Source organism: Patiria miniata, unplaced genomic scaffold (assembly GCF_015706575.1).
Source record: "Patiria miniata isolate m_02_andy unplaced genomic scaffold, ASM1570657v1 HiC_scaffold_18, whole genome shotgun sequence".
NCBI lineage: Eukaryota > Metazoa > Echinodermata > Asteroidea > Valvatida > Asterinidae > Patiria > Patiria miniata.
In genome coordinates, this window is record NW_024037056.1 from 17,382,014 (window position 1) to 17,398,101 (window position 16,088).

Below are 16,088 nucleotides of genomic sequence, written 5' to 3' on the forward strand. Positions count from 1 at the left end.
TCGTTTCTGATTATAAGAGTCAGTTTAATACCCATTTATTGATAGTCAAGCACAGAGTGAGCCTGTTTCATTTTGTGCATTGTTTGGTATTTTTTTAATTTAATGTTTTGATGTCTTGATTCCTATTTGTTGTTTTTTTATTGTAAATTAATCAATTCATCCATCCGTCTTTGGCGCTTGCGCTGTTGGATGATGAATGAAATAAATAAAATAAATAAAATGTGTTTCGAGCGAATAGCAAAGGTAGATTCCTTTTCTGGTATGCAAACATCCTAAGCATTGGTGTATTAAAGTATACATCACTATTTTGGGTCTTTTTTTTACCAAAAATGTCCATGCTGCAACTTTTCTTGGTGATGTGTCTTTATTAAGGGGCCTTCAGCGTGCAAGTGTTGATGGTAACCCCGCCCCCTCATCTCCGTCATTCGCAAAATATAACATCCAAGCATTAAAAACGTCACCGTCTTGTAAGACGTGGATCGTTCCATTGGTCAAATCAGATTAAGTTCACATGCATTTCATTTGCAGTCATGTAATATATACATCTTAGATTTATTAATGGGCCTACGACTTCATAAGTGGAACACGCGTTAAACTGATTTAAATCTGTCCAATGGACCGATCCAGTAAGCACCGTCCCATAGTATTCTGACCAATCGCAGCCGTGATTTATGTACGACGTGCGTGCACAAAAGTCCGACATGCGTGCACGCGCGTATGATGCGCGCGGCAGGAAAATGCAGTGTGGCATTGGAGCGGAGCGCGTGTTAATTTGCCCACTTGCGCGCAGTGGGAGGGACTTACTGGATCGGTCCATTGTCTCCCCATTTTGTAATGGAACGTCCCATAATCTCCCCAACCCTTAATTCTCTCTTCCTTTTTTTTAGCTGGAGTTGCCGATATACGTCAACTGCAATGCACTTCCGACCTCCGTCAGTAACACGTTCTTCCTATCGCAAGTCAACGTGGCTCGAGTCTAGGCACAGGCGACTGTGTCTTTTCCATCGACAAGAAGTTAAAAAAAAAGATTGAGTGGTAATTAATTGACTGACAACGTGACCTGTTAGTTGTGGAGAGGGCTGACCGGCGCGCGGCATAAAAAGCACGGGAGATTGGTTAGAGTGGACGGGGCGCTAAGTGGGTAAGTTCGGTGCAGCAGTCGTCTTCACTAGGCCTTCCCGGATGCATGTGGTCCCATTTCGTGGGGGAGCCCAGCCTGGTCAGCAGCAGTGCTCATCCCTCGGACGTGGGCAGCGGTACCAGCAGGACTACAACCGGGTAGACCACAACCGGCCTCCATCCCTCAACTTGGCTTCGCTGCAGCAGAACTTTAACTCACTGTGGGACCGGACCAAGAAGAAAGTCAACAAAGGTAGGAGTGGAAAAGTGATTAAAACAAGTCAAATAAGGCGTGGTTTGAAAATAAGAAGAACGTCTGCATGATTCAAGTTAGGAGACCCATTTTAGAACTTGAAAGCTATGTTTTCTTAAACTTCCAAATAACAAAGCTCTTGTAAAAAAGTTGAAATCAGCGCGAACTCAAGAAAATAACTTCCATTTTGGCGTATGAGATTAATATGGAATTTGTAAATGACAAGGAATTTCTAAGTTACAACAAATTTGGACAGTTTTTAACCAATTCTTTGAACTAGGCCTAAATGGAAAATAACAATATCTGAACCTAAAGTGACTTTTCCCACTTTTTGCTATATGATTATTTATACTATAATACACAAATAGAAATGAATTGGCCAACTTTCCGAACAGGAAAGACATTTTTAATTATAACCACAGATTTGCAAAAACGTGCAGTTTGATGATAGCCTGGTCTTTGCAGATGCTGTGGTACTTGCCATAGTGTTGTCCATACCGCCGATGAAGAGGCTAGCCCAGGCTATGATTTGACTTGCTCCTATGATTCATGCTTAGCTGCTTCCGGACCAATTATAGAGCGCGTGCTGACAAGAAATCTTTCGGTTTTCTAGGCGTTTCAATAAAGCCAGAGTTTAAAATGACATGGCTCTGAACTTTTATCTACAAATAAATGTCTGTATTTCCTTTATTGTCTGTGAAAGGCAAGAAGTAAGACATCTACATGCAGTAGCGAAATGTGTCATCCTAAGATGCCATATTACAGTTTCATTGGAATTCTTAAGTACTTTCGTGCAGTAACAATAGTCTTCTTGTACCAATCTATATTTCCATACAAAAAGGAACTGGTTATTTCCGAGTCCTTATTATAATGGTAAGGAGTGATCGAAAAACAAAAACTGAAAATTGTAAAGTTGTAATTAAATCACTGGCAACCGTATATGCGCATCATATTTGGTCTTCTGAATGAAAAGCTAAAAATGGCTGTCGAAATCACTATTTTTTTTAATGACGCAATAAACACACGCTCTCTTTTGGAGGGAATAGACAATAATCACCTCCCTTTGTTTGCTATCATAATTCGCCATATCCTGTTATGTTGTTTCACATCTCTTCTTCCAAGAAGACAATGTTATGACAGTTAAGTGCCTCTTACATAATTGTGTCCATCACTGTGAAACTTACACCTGTTATATCAGTAATATAGATTCATCTCCACAATTAAAACGAATTTTAAAAGAAAACTTTCGATCCAGAATAACAGGTCTCTTTTATTCAGTCAGTTGTCAGGCGGTAACGTTTAGTCTCGTGGGGAGAATCCTGAGGTAAATGACGCACAGTGTAAAGCCAAATTCGGCAGGCTTGGCTTTAATTTTAGCCCAGATTTTTTTTTAAGGGAACTGAGGGTTGGTCAGAAATATCTGCCTTCCACAGGAAGTTGATAGGACGAGTGTCTAACTCCGACAAGGCTCAGACTGAGTCACGATATTTCTGCCTCAATTTCCAGCCGGCGCGTGATGAGCAGTACAGTGCCTTAAAATAGGCGCAGTTACATAAACAGGCCTACAGCCAGGCTGATATTCGAGGTGGCATTTGTTTTAATTTAAATGAAGGAGCGACCTTATTAGTAGATGTGGACCCTTTCCACTCAAAGTGTACGAACAATACAAGGCATGGACTTGAACTATTTGGAAGTTATTCATATGATGGAATTTGCGTTTGGGTGACGCAAATCCATTAGGTTTTGCTTCTTCACAGACTGTTTGTCAGTTAAAACCCATGGAAAAGTAAGGAAGCACTATACAAGAACAGAAGTAATCATTTGTATAAGCTGTTGTAGTTGCGACTGCTTCATCAGATGCAATGAACAGGGGCATCATCACGCAAGGCTTGTACAATAATTATGTGCCTTTCTTTAGTGCATCAGATGAAGTAGTTGTAGCTGAAAAAGCTTATGCAAACTTTTAGTTTTTTTTCTGGTAAGTCATTAAGTAAGTGGGACCTTACTTTTCCCTTGTTTGTGCCTGACTAACGTGGCTGCCCACCACTTATGGTTAGTAAAAGTACTTAAACATAATAAGTTAAGGTACTTAAACTCGTTTTAGTTAAAGTACTAACATTTTGTGTTAAATAAAGTACTTAAAATACTTCTGGTTTTTTGTGACAAGTATTAAGATGAAAAGGTGACTCCAATCGAGTTTTGGGTAGAAATTTTAGATAAATTAGGTAGGACTATACATTTCATTTGAAGTAAAACAAAGGAAATAAATAATGTGTTTTGTAAAAAAAAGAAAACCCATTTTCAACGCCGCATTACAGCGGTGCTGTACAATAGCAATCTAATTAATGAGAAAAGTTGCTTGTCTCTCATGACACAATGATCAAAAAATGTCCATTTCCGACAGTGTCCCCTACCCACATAGTTACCAGTTCTGTGTTGTTAACCCCGTTGACCTTTGACCCTCCAAAGATGCAATGATTCATGGGAAGGATGTTGCTCAATGGCATACTTAATTAATTGAGGAAACGCACAAGCGGTCAGGACTTGATGTAATACAGTCCCCCTACTCCCACGTAACGTTCCCGGATATTGCGCAGGCGTGGGTGTCCTAGAGAAAATTGACCTTCCAAATTAAGGTACCTGAAGTTCAAAGTTAAGTCGTGTGTCAGAGACAGGTCTTGAACATGGTTGCCGGACAACCTTGCCTTTGCAATGGACGTTATTGCTCAGTTACAATTGTTGTTTTTCATCCATGCTACCGGATTTTGAATTTTTCTAACGTCACGAGATATTTGCTAAGATTTTGTTTGTGGGATCTCAAGAAAATCTATGCAGAAAATGTATACTTGGAAACCATTACTGGAAGGGTTTTTCAACTCTTGGTGGCGGTATTAGCCCGCATCATAACATACAACTTGTATTGTAGTTCAATTACTATTGAACTTGTTGCAAATCGCAAAGTTTCCGGTCAAATAAAAAAGAATGTTAACCAAAGAAGACCCAATGACAGTCTTGTAATCTAACCTCGTAAATATTCACATATTAACAGCCTACAAGTACAAGCGTCCTCTGTCAAACGGCAGATGTAGGTAGTGGACACCTTGTCTTAAGAAAACAATGGAGAAAATACAGTTCCTATTTGATTACGGATGTTATTTCGATATACATAATTACGACATAGGCAATGCACCTAGTGGAAATCTCAAAGAACGCTCCTTTTCAATTACATTTTTCTCCAGTATCCAACTTTAATCCCTGGCTTTCACAGTCTATCCACTTCAAAAATCACTGATTCAAATCGCGTCTATTTATGGGCTTCGGTCGACTGGAAATGAGTCACTGTTATCCGATCTCCCAGCCTGATCTGGTATTGCAAAATTCGCGGTATAAAGGCCTTACTTGTTACTGCTACGTTGAGACTGTACTGTAGTGATTAACTGTAGTGTTCTGGACCTCCGTTAAAGGGACTGTACGACGTACATTTGCTTTTGTTATAGACAAATATTGTTAAACTGACTTGTTTCACGTTTTGGGCTTGTAGATGCTTGAAAAGCCAAGAAAACTAATCTGTTCTTGTAGTCTGGTTCCCTGACCCCACTTCAGAATTGAGCTTTCATACTTTTTTCTTGGTCTAAACCATTGATCTCAAACCAAGAACTCTTGGGTTGCAGCATATTTGATTGGTAGCCGCAATATCAAATCTAGAAATCTGAACCGAGTGTGCCCAAAAATACATACTTGATTTTAATACCATATCACAAAATTAGTCTTTCTTTCATGTTCGGTGATTCGGTCTTTCTTTTATTCTAAAAGGTTATTCGGTGCATAGTTACGAGGGGTTTGTATTTGGCATGCGTGGGAGTTGGTGGTTGCTGTGATGAGGCAAGGTTGGGGAAACTTTAAATCCTTGTGTGATCAGGGAAGCAGGTGCTGATTACACCCATGCCTTTCCGAACTATGACAATAATTTGTCATGATAGGCCGATTAAGGGTGCAGTATAGGCCAACTGTAAAAAATAATGGTTAAACACTGTCGGGCAAAATATTTTTAAATAGTACCCCTTAGATCAAACCTACTACCCCACCGCCATATTGAAGGGTGTCGTTGGAGGGAGTTTGTACACCTGCTAATTAACATATCGCGGTAGAATCGCGTACAAATGGACGCGGAACGCGCCAAATCCGAGACAAACAACTGAACGAACACGTAATAGACCGCTTGCAGACGCGTTCGATAATCGACGCGCGAAGGCGCGCGACGCCATGTTGTGGGACAGGCGTATATATATCCACGCACATTTTGTCCCATAACATGGCGTCGCTCACCTTAGCGCGTCAATTATCGAACGCGTCTGCAAGCGGTCTATTCCATATGGTTGTCTAAGGGGCGCGGCTAACTCGCAAACTGCGATAGGTCAATTCAGGATCAACACATTCGCGTGCGCATGACACGTGCACGCAGAATATTTGCGTGTTCATCACATAGATATAGAATATTCTATATCTATGGTTCATCATGGGTGCGTTCGAGAAGCTTACACGTGTAAGTAAAATTTACTGGATAGCGTTCGATGAACGAGTCATCACGTGATACTCGTGTCTGCACCGGTGTCAACCACCAGTGCGCCAGCTCGCCAGCAGGTCTCCGGTGGCTGCCCGGATGCAATGATAAACCGGACACTTTCGTGGCTAGCTAGAATGAACTCCTGAAATTCTGTTGTTTGTCTGTCTGTTAACTTAATATAATCAGCTACAAGTTCAATTGATATACGTTCTCGACAACATTTTACTATTACTGCAGGATGCTAAGCGTTTTGTCTGAGGTCCCCAACGCGGAAGGCCCAGAGCCGAGGCCCAGGTCGACGCTTGCGTTCATCCGCAACCCTTCGTCATTGCTCGAATCAGCACTGCTATTTTTAGAGAAATGGCTGGTCCATGCTTTCGAAACAGGAAGCACGGATTTTGACCCACGATACTTCCAAACTGGGCCCGTTCCTTATGGCTTATCAGCGTCATAAGTCAAGCTTACAGGTCTGGTGTATGACATCCAGAATATCTTAAACTGCTGAGTAAAAATGCAAGTCTAGACTTGTGTCCCTGTGGGCAGTCTTCATACAAGCCGTCTTTTATACGGATTATGGATTGAGTAGGACACGCTTAATTGTTACAAACGTCTTCTTAAAAGATTACAAATCAAGAAAAGGTGTACAGTCACCAACACTGCAACTTGTGATGATAGGAAAGCAAGACCATTAAACGGCAAAATACAAGGAAAAGACGAAACATATGTAATTGTTAGGGGGCTACCATATGGGGCTACCTTTACTGAAAGAGATCATTCATAACGTGGGTTCTCGTTGCAAACTGTCTGCTTGCTGTATTACTTCTTAGATGGAGTGTTCATAACGGTGCTTATGACCAATTTCTCATGTCACCGAGCAAGTTACTTTACTGGGAATATGAAATAGTTATTGTGCTTCATGTGGTACGGGGAACATACCAATGATAGACGCAGCCAGAAAGATGCCCCTTAAGCACGGGTTATAATGGGGACATTCCTCCACACATAGAGCAAGTGGCCCGCATGACTGCACAGCCTTTGTGTGGTAGCGGGACTGCACAAAAGCAGCAGCTGTGGAACTACCCACTAGCCGTGTGCCACGGCATACCACAGCTGGCAAAACATGCATTCCAATGAGGATTAGCGGCCGCGGCCATGACCGCTCCCCGGGCCCATGGGGTTAAAAAAAAACCGGTTGTTGCTCCCAACTGAAGGTTGAGTTTTCTGTCGAGTGCATGCGCCTCCTGGGAGGACGCTAAGATTCACAATATATTATATATACATTATTGCAGCGCCAGTATACGCGAAGCTTAGTAATTCCATGGTTAATTTCGGGCCTTTTCTATGTTCATACTATTGTCAAAAGATGATTTTACAAAAAAAAGGTGTCTCTTTAATTGTATGTTTTTGTAAGAAAGCTTAAAGTTCACTGTCAGTAAAAAATTGTCGAGATGATTTCATTAAAATGCATCGAAGACAAAATGTTATCAGCTAATTTGTTGATAAATAGCACCTCCACTCACTCACGCCCTTCCCTCCCCACATCCCCCCCCCCAAAAAAAAAATTTAAGGAAGTGATAATCTGCAACATTTAGTGTAGACGTTTATTTCATGGATGGTTGTTTTATTGTCTTTACGCCGTTCTTGCTGTTGGATCTCCCATTTATTTCAATTACAAAATAGCATTGGTTTCCAAAATAATCCTTTCTCGTTCTGCACAGCCTACAACATCGTCTACTCTCCCGATCCGCCGAGTGAGAATTACCGCGTGCAAGAAGCAGACGGGACAGAGATGGGAAGCCTGGAGCTGAGTCTACGATACCCGACAGGGGTTCATATTGGAGTCGAACCGGAGACCCATCACTACAACGAGAGGCTCATGGAGGATGGGCACGATGACGATAAGTGAGTCTGATATAGGCGATAAATTAACCTATTGCGTTAGAATCGCGTCAACGCAGCTTGTGAAATATTGACCAATTACATGATATACAAATGGACGCGGAACGCGCAAAATCTGAGACAAACAAAACTTAACGTACACATTCCATAGGGTGTTCTAAGGGGCGTGGCTAACTCGCAAATTTAATGGCGATAGGTCAATTGTACGCGATCGTAGAAAATTGGGAACTTGTGTTACTTGTACTTCGGATATCTCAAAAGTTTCTATCCATCCCTTTAGATTTGACTCATCGAGATTTCACTGTACATCACACGATGCTGACGTCAGTACTCAATGCAATGAAGTAAAATAATAATAATAATAATAATACAAATAACAAAAATATAATGCATTATCATTATTATTTATTTTCTGGTAGAGAAACCAAGAATTACTCAAAATCTTTACAGGAAAGGGAATGGCGACAATTTTGTTTAAACTGTTGGAAGGAAACCACAGAAGAAAAATCAGTATGGCAAAGGACGGAATCTGGTAAAGGATGAGCACCCATTTAACATGTGGACCTGGGTGGGACTCGAACCCGGGCCATATGACAGACAAGGAAATAACCACGGACTCCCGTCATGTTGCTGAGATCTCGAACCCAGGCAGTGAATACATTTTTTGTTCCATTTTAGTGACGATGTCTGGACCCTCCTGAGCATGATGCACGCCATGGTGGTGGTGACCATCGTCATTGTCCTAGACACGGCTCAGATATTCCTCCGCTACTCCGAGGGAGTGAACGCTGTCACGCCGGCACACGTTGAAGGCTTCTTCATCATGTTGTACCTGATCTCCATCGCCTGGATACTGGTGGTAGTGGTGCTCAAGCGGCCGCTACCGGCCAGCGATGACGAGGAGCGGACGGACGCCGAGGCTGGAAGCCGGTACTTGTACGGTAAGATGATCAAATAAGAACCAAGTCGCACCAGGGGATATGTACGTGTTCTACATAACACCGAGGACCGATACACAAAGGAAGAACTGAGATCCTTTCAGTCCTCGGGAGTCGGGTCTTTTGTCGGAAACGGTCCCCTGTAGTTAGTTAGTGTGCTTAGTCTATGGGAAAGTGTTATATTACAGGGACAAAGGGAAACACAAAGCATTGTCCTCGAGAGTATGGTAAAACACGGGTGCGTGCGCTAATATCATGGAACTGCATGGTAAGCACAGACATTTGCTAAGCACAGAAGATTATTGCTTAGCACAACTTGGTTACCAGCCAAGATGTCATGGAAGTACATTGGTTTTGACTGGATCCCAGCGTCTTAGCATAACTACATGAAATGGCCTCAGGCAAAGTGTGCTACTTGGAGGCAGCCAAATGTACTGTATGCACAAGAAACGTTCGGGAACAACAATTTCACAAGAACGAATAACTTGCCGAGGATAAGTTAGACTTATGATTTCCTCGTGAAATATACGGATGGAAATCGAGGTTGATGGCGGGAATCAATGCGTAAACGATTTTCTTGTGAAACGTTGTAGACTTGTGTGTACCTCTTTTGTGCGTTAGATTCCTTAAAGTGCAGCGTTGTGTCTTTATCAAGTGCTATTATGTAATGTTATTGGAGCACTTGGCTTTTTTAAGAGCTGATGTGGATTCCAATATAGGGCATACATGGGTAGACAAGAGCAGGACAGTGATGCCATCTAAGGCGATGTAAACAAAACAGATGAATATTCTCCAATCTGGATATTTCCACGAAGTTCGTTATGGTGTTCACTTCTTCTCTGACCCAATTCAATAATTTAATCCAATCAGAATCTACCAACGCAAGCACTCCCAATCCTAACACAGCCTACTTAAGGAGCAGCATCTCCAACTCTCCCCAGTCTCCTGATCATGACGAGAGCAAGCTAGTCAGAAAGTTGAGACCAAAGACAAGTTCGTTTAGAACTTAAAGCAGGGATAATCTTATCAGAACTAAAACTACTTAGCAAAAGTTGATAATATGCAGGACAAGTTCTTATCAGAACTAAATATCTACTCAGCGACAGTAGTTATCACCACATGGTGTTACCGCAAAACGAAACGATACTGATACTCCACCATGCAAAGCCTAATAATCTTATAGTCTAATTCTGTTAAGTCAAAGTGAATGAAGTTCTTTCCACCGTATTACCTGGTAAACGAGCGGATTTCTTTTTCTCTTTCAGTGGGTCTTCTCTTCTTCGGGATCGGTGGTTCCCTGTGGATGATCATGAGGACCGCCTCCTACATTGAAATGAGCGGGAAGAACTGCGGCAACCAAAGCGTCTTCGCCTTCGGCTCCATCCTGTGCGTGGTCTTCACTATGCTTCAGATCTACTACTTCTGGCGATTCTCCAAGTATTGTATCGTCCGCTGGAAGCCCATCGCCAAGTACGTAATGCTGCACATTGAACCGTCCCCCCAAAAAACTCATGTTGTTAACGGCTACGGCTATTCACCATAGTGTGCCAATGAAAAAACAATAATGCCATGGTCACGAAGTACCCTCAATATTGTGAGGGACGTTACTAATTTGTTAGGGTTCTTGACTCCTGGTGGGTCAAACAAAAAGCATGTTGCTAACGGCTACGACTATCCACCCAAGTGTGCCAATGACAAAACAACAAAGCCATGGTCACGAAGTACCCTCAAAATTGAGTGTGGCTATTAAGGTTCGTGACACCTGATCAGAGGGTCGGGTATTCAAATCCAACTTCCGGCCGTACGTTGTGTCCCTGAGCAAGTCAAATCACCCCGATTGGCTTCTCTCACAAAGGAGTATGAATGAGTAACGGCATCTGCTGGGCAGTATCTATTGATGGACTGGCATGCCATGAAGGAGAACAGAAATATTGCCAGTCAAAAAAGTAGCTTTTGTTACAAAAAAAGTATCTACTGTACTTTTGTTGATAGACTTGCGGTCATGCACCTCATGGCAACGAATGCAGCACTCTGCGTGCGAACTCTGGTGGAGGAAACGTGGGAGGACTTTTTGTTGGACTATCTCAAGTCTAGCTACGCCAAACATGACGCAGGTAAGAACTAAAAACGTCGTGTCGCAAAAAGTAACGCGGATATTAATCGCCTGGCCTTCGCAGGTGTTGTGATGGCTGATGGCCGAATTTCGAATAAGCATCCATGTCAAGACACTCACTGCTAAGTTACTGAATGACATTGGGGACCTTGCACTTTTTTTTTTATCTTAACCAGAAAAGGCAAAATCCGCCTCTGACCATATATTTCAATCTCGCTGATAATGCAACCAATTCACCCAATGTACAAGATAACTGTAGCTCAGAAGCAGGAGCAATACCGAAAGTGAAAGAATTACTTGGTTTTAGAGACTGAAAGGAAACCCCCCGAGTCTTGAAAAGCAGTGAGTAGCTTGCATACAAATCCTCATGTCGTCCTTGGTGTCATTCTGACCCGGGTCACAAGAGTGTTCGGTGAGGAAGCTACGCCAACCCGACGATGCTCGAGTCGGGTCTTTTCGTTGACATCTTTTACACCTACTTGCCAGTGAGCCTTTTCCAGTTAATTTGAGATCTGCTGTTACCTGTTTGTTGTCAGGATATACCGGGAAGCTTGGCCATCTTGTGTCGGCAGAGGGCGGCAACCTATACGGCAAGTGTAAGTACTAATAGTAAACTTTATGTATAATAAGCCAGTCCGGCACTCATACTATAACCCACTGATCTCTATATAAAGACTGGATAGCTAATAAAGAGCCGCACAATGTACGAATTTGACGCCATATTGATGAGACCGGCTGGTGATCTACAAAGGACAAGTTGTCGTCTTTATAGACAGCTTGATTTCTTTTGTAACGTCGCGGCTCACTTGACTTATATTTTGGCCACCACCACTGACCAACTGACCAAGGTTTACTACAATTTTTCTAACGTAGTGGTTACTTTTATAATGCTGCAAATCACTTTTTCGGCGTTTTTGAAATAATAATCACTACGGAAATGTGTTCCTTTTAGAACATCATAATATGTGTACGTTACCAAAATGCGCGTCAACTGTTGATACAATGCGCGCGTATTTACGCGTAGATCGTTCGTATTAATACGCGGCCATCTTCGTGAGACCGGGGGCGAATTGGTCAATATGCAAAGTCTACTGTGTGAATGTTGTATGCATATCCGCTATCCAGTCTTTATATAGAGATAAGTGGGACGAACACTCCAACTGTGCAAGTGAGCATTATGACGATCTTCACATCGACATCAACACGGCATGAATGCACATACGTAGTCTATGGCAGCAATGGTAACCGACCCTGCTCTTCTGTCGTGCAAGTTGCAACATAATACATACAACAGCTGTAGAAGTAGGGCACTTGCTACCTCTCTTTAAAACCATAAGCCAAAAAAAAAAAAGAATGTTACATTTGAACGTTTTGATACTCGAATGCTATTCAATAAAATTAAACCTTAATTTGCTTAGATTTTAATGGCTGTTGTTTTGTTTTCCTATTTTCCTTCGCAAAAAAGACAACACCACTTACAATGGTACGGGTGGCTACCCTGTGGATCCCTGCTACATTGGCAAGACAGCTGACGGTCTAAGCGGTGCTGTGTATAAGGCTTCTGTCTTCCTGTATTCCTTCACCATCGAGTACACCATCATTGCCGGTGCCATGGCCTACATCATGTGGCAGAACATCGGGCGACGGGTGCACCATCCACACAAGGAGCAAACCCCCCGTCAGTTCAACTTCAGCTTCGAGTGCGGTCTGCTGGTTGGCGTGCTCTGTACCATGTGTGGTGTCATCATCCTGATCCTTAACATCATCTATCTGGGAGACTACGAGAAGCGAGACCAGAGCTTCATGTCCTACCGTGGCTACCGGGTCTTCCTGAATCTTGTCTGCATCATCGCCTGTATAGGCGCCTTTATTGGGATCCACAAAGGCGGCTGGCAGCAGGACCATCATTCAGGCCCGGCGCATCGGGTAGACGCGGCGCTGCTGCTCATCTGCGTGGGCGGCAGCCTGCTACAGAGCACCTACACCTTCGTGGCGGCCATCTCCTCCCTCGGACAGCTGCACGCTGGTCTGGTTTTCTTCGATGACTTCTCGCACATCATCCAGACGGTGCTGCAGTGCGTGCTGATCCTTGACGCCATGCACCGCAAGCCGCCGGCCGACTTCCGCCATACTCGTACCAAGCAGCTTCTCATGTTCCTGCTGGTGGCCAACATCACTTGGTGGCTGATCAGCACCTACGAGTTGAAAGGAGGCTACGACCTGTACGCCTTGGAGAACGGCTTCTACGGAGCCACCACCTGGTATGTCATCGTGCATCTCGCGGCGCCCTTGGAGATCCTCTTCCGATTCCACTCCACCGCGTGCTTCTTCGAGGTTTGGAATTTGCCAGGCGTGGACGCTAATGCCGGGCACCACCACTAGGGGGCGCCCTGATGCTGTGGCCGCATTTGGTAGGAAATGGAGGGCGAGGCCGCCATGCGTTTCCATGTAACAAGCGATTATTTGAAATATCTTACGAAGGGAATGAACTGCTTACCAACTCTGCAATAAAAAAAGACTAGGCCAATTGCGCTCTTAAGTTGCAAGTGCAGCGATTTTATTGCTCTGTGTACAATGTACAATAATAACAATCATTCAGCAAAACACGTTAATTGTTGCGGACTTGTTCTTTCCATAAATCGATAAGTTAAAATCACCAAACAAATCCCTTGTGGGTTTTTTGGATCGCATGTGTACACAATCCGTAACCCATACAAGTGATGATCATTACATAAAATGTTAAATCAATTAACAAAATAATAGAAATAAAGCTGATATTAATAGACCGTTACATTAAGGCCCGCCCACATCGCACGTAGGAAAACAGCACATGCGCCTCTTCAATAACATATTACATATTCAAATTCTACTTGAATATGCATGTCGTACTTTTTGTAGACGCATGTCGTACATTACTCAAGGCTGTGATTGGTCAAAGCGTCACGGGGTGTGGCTTAATAATGTATCGGTCTAGTGTCGCTGTTAGGCAAAACAACATTTAAAAATTCGGTCTCTGGTCAGAACCAAAGTTCCGGAATTGACGCGGCGACGCGGCTTTTTTTTCTTTTTTTTTTTTGCTTTCTTTTTTTCTTCAAGCTTGGATTGTACAGACAAGGTGGGGTACTTTTTTGCTTTTTTTGGTGTCCTCATGTACATTGTTGTCCTCCATAATTTGCCTTGGTGCTTTCGATCATTTACCTTGGTGCAATTTGCCATTCCTTAGTGCTCTTTGGTAAAAAAAAAATGAGGAGGTGCGGCAATAGAGGGCGCTGTTGGTTACCGCGGAACATTTTTGGAAAAAAAGATTGACGCGCATGATTAAAATCGACGCGCGCGCTGACCAGAGACCGACTTATTTCTTTTTTTTGGCCTTAGTGTTTGTATATTTCTGCCTTTGCCCTTGCATTGCCAAGCAGCTTGCTATCGAGTAGTGAACGCAGACTGTCTTGTACAGGTATTGTTGAAAGTGTATAAACGTTACTTTAATGTAAAAAAAACTGATTTAATACATCGCTGACAGTTTAAAGGCGGGAACCTGTCTATACATGTATATGAAAAACTGCATGCATGCTTCCCCTGTATAAAGGAAAATGGCTGGATACCATTGTAAAATAAAGTTATACCGCTGGATAACGTTCGTTATACATGTAGCAATGCTATTACACCTTTGCAAAGTGTATGGCATAATATGAAGCCTCGTATCATGACATTAATGTATGTTTGTTTTGAAGCAAGATAGATGAATGGTGAGGATTCTGGCAGTGATGTACCAGTTGTGGTTTATTAGAGGTTTATTTGTTTGGTATACAATACGTACTCCAGACTGGTCAATTAAGCTCCGCCCCTTGATATTTTAGCCAATCACAACCGTTACTGAGTAACCAAGTTGAAACAAGTCTGCGTGAACGTATCTATGACCCGCGCGTATGAGCTCATGCCGCGTGGCATTGAAGAGGCGCGTGGGGCGTGCGCTGCCGATCACGTGCGTATAGTGGGCGGGGCTTAAATGGATCGGTCCATTGTTATGGTAATCTTGATTCGACCCCACAGTAGGCGTTTATTGTCATTGCATTGTATATGGTTATATAACGGTTGCATGATTTGATGACATACTGGGCGATTCTAAATGGTACGATTGTAATTTTTTTGCCGTAAGCGTCGAGGTGCTGTATCACAGTACAAGTTCATGAATCTGGAAAAAAAATATGAAAAAAAATAAATAAAATGAAAAATAAAAATATAAAAAGACAACGTGCTCAAAAACACGAAAACTGTTGTAACGGAATTTGGAAATTACTTACTTTTTACTAATTTCCCCCCATACTTCAGTATAAATAGTCTCATTATGTATTGCTAACACTGAATGGAATGTCTAAAATATTTTAATAAATGTAATAAATTCGTATTGCTATTGATATAAATAATATTGTGACTGGCAAATATATACATAACATGAATGTGGTCAGCTCTGTGTGGCTTTTTGCGTCATCTTGTTAACAAGTTCATCCGGTAAACATTCCAAATTTGAGGGTGTGGAATACGCGTTGCGAAGGCGTCTGAAACAGGTTCAAAGTGTCTTTTGGGTGGGTGAGAAAGACCAGCATTTTAACACCCAAGGGTTGTTTATGTGGCATTAACAGTATCTTTAAAATAATTCTATAATTAATTCTATAACACACTCGGCAAATACAATGCATTCTATTACATGTACATTACATCATACACTTCACAATAGAGAATATAGAAAAATAGAGTTTCATGCTGTTTAAGTAGGAAGCTATTCAGAAAAAACACTAAATAAATATAACATGTACCATCGATATTTACATACGTCCTTACTAGTTAAGTCAATACATTATATACAACTCTTCAATTTTTTCCAAGTTGTTTTTCTGGAAAAATGAGACGTAACAGGGCACAAGCCGTTGCAAAGAAAAATGCAAAACCCGAATGAGGCGATTCGATTTTCAGGTTTATTGATATTTGTCATATCTGATAATGTTTACTACATATATTTTGAAGAAATAGTATAGCAATTGTGTTTTCAAGGGAAACAAACAATTGTCAGCTTTCATTTTCACGAATACAAACCTCGTAACTTTTAAGGCCTAATTTTCTAAATATTGTGGGTTTTTTTGGCATTTCCATAGTGCGATCTTAAAAAATGCCATAGCCTGCCAACGGAATGTCCGATTAAAGTGC

General features: G+C 42.1%; 1 protein-coding gene across 1 annotated transcript; it reads left to right on the plus strand.

Annotated features, from left to right (window-relative positions):
- The first annotated feature begins 911 nt into the window (after positions 1-911).
- On the plus strand, positions 912-13,874 carry LOC119724954 (proton channel OtopLc-like). The gene is made up of 7 exons (XM_038196286.1): positions 912-1,372; positions 7,655-7,838; positions 8,514-8,776; positions 10,039-10,243; positions 10,766-10,887; positions 11,423-11,482; positions 12,352-13,874. The coding sequence occupies exons 1-7, from the start codon at positions 1,183-1,185 to the stop codon at positions 13,266-13,268; spliced, it is 1,941 nt and encodes a 646-aa protein (XP_038052214.1). The 5' UTR covers positions 912-1,182; the 3' UTR covers positions 13,269-13,874.
- Positions 13,875-16,088: the final 2,214 nt, after the last annotated feature.

What these genes read in the sequence shown, in the direction of transcription:
- LOC119724954 (XM_038196286.1), top strand. Translation starts at nt 1,183, where the DNA reads ATGCATGTGGTCCCATTTCGTGGGGGAGCCCAGCCTGGTCAGCAGCAG. An exon ending in CAAGAAGAAAGTCAACAAAG is followed by an intron (nt 1,373 to 7,654) that starts GTAGGAGTGGAA and finishes CGTTCTGCACAG; the next exon opens with CCTACAACATCGTCTACTCT. An exon ending in CGGCAACCTATACGGCAAGT is followed by an intron (nt 11,483 to 12,351) that starts GTAAGTACTAAT and finishes TTCGCAAAAAAG; the next exon opens with ACAACACCACTTACAATGGT.